Source organism: Chironomus tepperi, unplaced genomic scaffold, assembly GCF_022539635.2.
Source record: "Chironomus tepperi strain 1889 unplaced genomic scaffold, CSIRO-AGI_Ctep_v1 contig_337, whole genome shotgun sequence".
Classification (NCBI taxonomy): Eukaryota; Metazoa; Arthropoda; class Insecta; order Diptera; family Chironomidae; genus Chironomus; species Chironomus tepperi.
The window spans coordinates 3,668,158-3,674,184 of NW_027226459.1; the positions used below are offsets into that span (position 1 = coordinate 3,668,158).

A 6,027-nucleotide genomic window follows, 5' to 3' on the forward strand; every position below is an offset into this window, starting at 1 on the left:
TAGTAATCATAGCAATGTTGTGGAAATTGTCCTCGTGTGGACCTTTTCGTGGAGTTTATCAGTACAAAAGTTACTCAACTTTCCATTTTATTAATCAACAGTGGATAGTTAGGATTTGGACATTAACAGACTTATTTAACTCACAGATCTGAGATCTTTAAATAGCTCCATCTTCAAGCAAAGTCCTACGCCATGAACGGTTCTAATAGAATGACACTGAGATGTAAAAACGGATAATTTGTACCAAATTTGTCATAAATCCAGCAATAAAGTCAGATTGACAGAATTTTGTAAAAATTTAGGCTCTAAATCGGAGCATGGTTCCAGTAAGGAAGTATCTTCAAGAAGTAAAACCTCAATTTTATCTTAATTGTTCCAGAAAATAATCTTTTTTATTTGCCCATTTCCAATAATAATTTTTTGTGCATCAACAATAAATTCATTTCATAAATAACTAAAAAATAATTCACAACCATCACCGAATTGAAGCTATAATTTTCCTAATTATACTCATATAAATCAACTAATGCCCGCAGCATAAAGCATAGAATTTTCAATTTAAATTCATAAATTCAACCCCACTGCCATCAACAATGTCCGTTGTCATGATCTGATAATTATTAGCTGTCAGTTCCTCACATAATTTCCTATAATTCTCCAATGACTCATAATTATGTGGAAGTAGAACAAAACAGCACCCGCCACCTCCAGCTCCTGTTAATTTAGCTTTAAAATTGTATGAGTCAGCAATATGAAATACTTTTTCAAGTCGTGGATGTGATACGCCAATAGAACGTAATAAATTGTTGTTTACGGACACGAGTAGGCTTAGTTCCTGATATTTTTCATCACTTTCCTTCGTACTTTCAAATAGTGTAACAACATCATTGACTAAATGTCCCATAGCATCAAAAATTGCATTTGCAACACTTGAATATTTATTCCTGAAATTTGCGACCTTACCAACAATGTGACTTGTACTGCGCGATACTTTCGTGTCAACAAGGAGAATGTCAATTTTACCGTTCATTTTAATCGGTTGTGGTGTTTGACCGCGAATGAATTTGATAAGTTGACCGTACGTACAAATTGTATTATCGATTCCCGATGGCTTTTCATGCATTATGACTTCGGAATCGAATGCCCACTGTGAGATTTGCTCGAGTATTGTGTGATTTCCATCGAAACTAAATTCTGAGAATTTTTTGTCATCAAATTTACCGTTGAGTATTTGTGAAAGGATGAAGAAGCCAGCAGACAGGCAGACACCGTAACTTGCGGAACTGCCAACACCCGCGCCAATGCTCATGTCTGAATTGATTTTAATATTGAAGGAATTTTTGAATGTTTTGACTTTTTCATGACGAAGGATTCGATTGAGGATGTATAAAGTTGATCCAATTGCCATTTCTTCCTTATTGTCTAAATTTCTATCTCCAAAATCAACAAATTTGAGGATAAAATCTTTAGATTCTCTAAATTTTTGTAGGAAATCCATTGGCTGAACGGAATCGCAACAATCAATGTCAGACAGCAGTGAATTTGCATTTTTAAGGCTCATGCGGCAGTTTAGGTCTAATCTTATGTAATTAAATTCAATAAATTCTTCGGAAGTCTCTTCAAAGTTAAAGTATGTTCTTAATCCAATTGGTCCTGCAATAGCTGGTTTGTTGTAGACGACAGAGTGTTCGCCGTGGAGGATGATCTTCCCTGGTGCTGAGACTTGGAACTTTTTGGACATGCTGTAGTATTTATTGACTGGATTTGATGTAAATTTGACTTATTTGATTCGATTTCAGCTTCAGTGATGATTCTATTGACAAGATTTTGATTCTGAGTTACTTTATCACTTCCTTCAACTTCCTCAATGCACAATCCACATTATTTCATTGACCAAACAAAAAAGATCCTTTCCAGATGCTTATTGTAGTTAAAAATATCAGCTTTATTGCTCTGCTGCCCACTGTTCAGGTGTGTAAGTCTTTTGAGAAAATGCGTGGATTGTCTTGAGTTCTTCTTGAAGTGCTGAGTTCACTAAACGATGTCGTTGAAGTAATGCCTTGCCAGCAAATTGTTCAGACACTATCACAGCAGCGAACTTTCCACCGCAGCCGTCACTTTGATCTATTACTTCCTAAAATTATATAAATTAGAAATAGAATTGAAAATTTGTATTTTATTTAGGAATATCCAGCACCAGATCTGTTAGTGTGGTTAAATTTAAAGATAATTCAGCAATTCTAAACCTAAATTGCATCACAACAATCAAGCTGATAGAAACTTTTCCATTCTTGTGCCATAAAAAAGTCATAAATATTTAAATAAAAACTATTTGTTTGTCATATCGTCAACAAAACAATATGATAAAAAGTGTGCAGCAGGAGAAAATAGAACAAACAGATAAAAAGCTGAAATTTATTGATTCATTGATTAATAGTAAGTGCAACAAAGTGATTTGTTATCACACAGGAATTTATGGGAATAGAAAATATTTATTGTGATTAAATGTGGAAGGCATGGAGTTTCCCGAACGACACAAATGAAGAAGGCACCGTCACTGAGCTTTAAATCCTCAGTTCTGGATCCATATGGCTGCCAAAATTAGGCAGCTTCTATTTGGTGTTAGTCAAGAAATTTAGCTTTCTTCATTTAGGTATCAGAGTCACGTCGAGTCGCGTCAACTTCATTTGAGCTGAGTCTGGTTGAGATGACTTTATTAGAGTCAAATCAAGTGGTTTTAATTGAATTCTAACAAGGTAATTTCGAAAAGAATATAATAGATCCGACTTTGAGCTTAGATTATGAATCCCGATTAGCAAAAGTCGGGTAATTGATCAAAAATCCGGCACCAGACCGGTGTAACTCTGGTATTGTGCCAGAATTGTTCTTTTCAGGAATTAATGAATGACTCCTAGATCCTAAAAGGTAAACGGCATGAAAAAAAACTGCAGCTGAGTCAGAAAGCCGGTGTGAATTTGGTATGTAGTATGATTCGGTTAAATTCGGTAAAATTCAGTCCTAATCAAGAGTCTACTTGTCTGGGAACAATGCCTTGCGTCTTATCTACGTATTGGATGAATCGCAATAGACTCTTAAGGCAGTATATTGACAGCTTTAAATTCAAGACCATTCTATTCACATTCTAAGATTGAAATACCAAAATACCAAACATTCTGAGACATTTCATCTCACACAATCCAGTTCAAAACCAACCACATTCCCGGAAAACCCAAAAAAATATCACAAAACTCGTCAGTAATCAGACAAAAAAAGTCTAACAAATATTTACGTTTATATCTTAAAGATCGTAACCTTAAAAATTTAAATATTTGTTTTTATCCAGTACAATTTACGTCAGAAAGTCTTAAAAAACATCTTTTTGTTCCCAGAAATATTTCCATAAAAAATATTTCACGATCATCATCGATTACTTACTGACTTAAATTTATTCCTGAACAACAAAAATCACGACTTAATTTGATAGCCTATTTTTATGCGATATAGATGGCTGGTGATGAATCATTCAAACTGTTAAGTTAATGAATGATTTTTAATTACTGTCATAAATTTTATTAAAAGAACGTTGATCTTAAGCTTGACTATTGCGACTAATTTTAGGATTTATTAGTATGACAGATTTTGGTGGATATTGTCGATTAATTTAATTAATAATTTAAGCAGCTACTTGTGAGATTCATCTTGATTATTATGACTGGATTCAATACGTTTTCATTAATTTTTTGACTAATTCTCATAATGAGAACAAGAACGGAATCAAGATTGCAAAGGAATTCCCTGACCATTTAGCTTCGGTATCGGAACTTTTTAAATAATGAAATTTTGACAAATTTGAAAATATTTCGCAGTTTTTGAGATTTTGAAATTCAAGTTTTTGACCTTTAGTTTCTTAATTTCCGACGTTCATCACTGATTTTAACAGAGCTCGTAGTCCATTTTGAGATCAAATGGCACATCTCGGTTAATTAATCAAAAATTCGGCTACAGTCCGGCGTGAATCAAACTTGGTGACGGATTCGGTTTAAATCTGTTAACAATTTTAAACAATTTTATAGACTTTTTGGTCTTTGAGCCACACTTGGTATTGGTAATTGGCAAGCGTAGCCAGCGATAGAGCCAGTTTCAAGTGCCGACTGTGGGAGGCCATGGATCACACTTGATCTGTACGGCCAGTGCAGTAAGTAAGTATAGATTTTTTTTCTGTAGCTTAAAACTTCTTTTGTTACCAAAACAAACTTGTTCAAATGTAAACTTTTAGATGTTGTGTGATCTAATCATTAATGACGTAAGCCCTTCAAAAATTTTTTGGACAGAATAGCCAAAGATTTATGTGATGAGATTCAGATGTGTTTTGAAACTGTTTAACAGAGAAAATTGGAAAGAATCTTTTGATTTAAAGGAGATATAATGTTGAAATTGATGAATTTATGACTGTTTTGTATCAAAAAAGAATTTTATATGTCATTTAGTTAATGCATCTCACATTTTCAGTCGGAAACTTGCATGGACAGGCTTTAAATCAATCAATTGAATCCAGAGTTCTAATTTTACTCGAATAATCAATAGAAAAGTCAATTTGAGTCGACTTCGAGTTCTGGTTGATTGTCCAAAAAAGGTTTGATCCTGTTACGACTTATCATCCTTAGAACTAGACAAACAACTAGTGAAATATAAACAAATCCACTAGGAAAAGCTTAAAACTCATCCACACAATCCAGATGCTCAAAGTAGTCAACTTACTCAACAGATTTTGAATGAAAAATATGATAATATCTCAAAATAAACTGTAAATTGAGTCAATAACTCTTTAAAAAGCTTGTATTTTAGTGTGTCAGATGCTCAAATTTCACTATGAATCACAATGTTTACAAATTTTCACCTCAAAAATCTCAACCGGAACAATCAAAATTCTAAGTCAATCTAGCTCAAAATCATCAAAAATTCAATCAAAAGCATTACCAAACTGTTAAGCAATTAAGCAAGTCAACAGGCCCAAGATAAAACTTATCACATTCCTTCTACGAAAGCGGAATTCCTCAACAGTAAAAATTTCTTCTTTTTTGGCACAAAAACACTACTTTTTGTAATAATTTTCAACTTACGACATGTGTGCAGTTAAGCTTTTCAATTAATTTGTTCTTCAAATATTCTTCTGTGTATTGTGACATTTTTAATGAGTTAAAGAATTAGTTGGAAACTGTTTAGATAGGTAAATATTAAAATAAAAGTTTATAAAAATTTAAAATTTCACCTTTCTTTGGATTTGAAGTAGGAAAATTTATGTGGACATACCCCTCAGAGTAGAGTGAGAAAGTTTTGGAGTGAATTGCTGCAAGGGCAATGTTGTGATAAATGAGTTGTGGAGGGGAAATTTTTAGGGTTTCTTGTGGATATTTAGGAATGTTTACTGAGAGGATTGAATCAAGTTTAAAATTTTCTGAAAAGATTGAATTTGAAATGTTCTGAAAGGATTGAATTTAAAATTTTCTGAAAGGATTGAATTTAAAGGTTTCTGAAAGGATTGAACTTAAAAAATCTCTGAAAATTCAGTTTGAAATTTTTTGAGAGGATTGAATTTGAAAATTTTTTAAAATGATTGAATTAAAAAATTAAAAAAATTCAATTTAAAAATTGGATAAAGTTTCATTTGAAATTTTCTGACAGGATTGAATTTGAAAATGTTGATAAAATTCAAAACCACATCAAAAATCCATAAATCACATTAAAATCCTTCCAGAAGGAAATTTACCAATCTAAATGAATGACAAAATGTTACGGAATTTTGTAAGTCTAAACAGAAATATCATTTGAACTTCTGAATCAAACGGCGCCCTAGGGGAAATATAAGTAAGAAACTCACTTAGTGATGAGTTTTACTAAGTTTAAGCGCATTTTTTAAGGAAATAATCGACTTTTTATTAAAATTTGAAAATTTATTGAAAAATTCAATCTTTTAAGTTTCTAAATTTGTAAAAAAATGTCCAAAATATTCAAAAAGTAGAGTTGTAA

General features: G+C 32.3%; 1 protein-coding gene across 1 annotated transcript; it reads right to left on the minus strand.

The window, feature by feature from the left end:
- Positions 1-359: 359 nt before the first annotated feature.
- LOC139093682 (uncharacterized) lies at positions 360-5,263 on the minus strand. The gene is made up of 3 exons (XM_070644479.1): positions 5,121-5,263; positions 1,965-2,134; positions 360-1,742 (listed from the first exon to the last, which is right to left on the minus strand). Exons 1-3 carry the CDS (start codon positions 5,184-5,186, stop codon positions 554-556), a joined length of 1,425 nt encoding a protein of 474 aa, XP_070500580.1. The 5' UTR covers positions 5,187-5,263; the 3' UTR covers positions 360-553.
- Between the last annotated feature and the right edge of the window lie 764 nt (positions 5,264-6,027).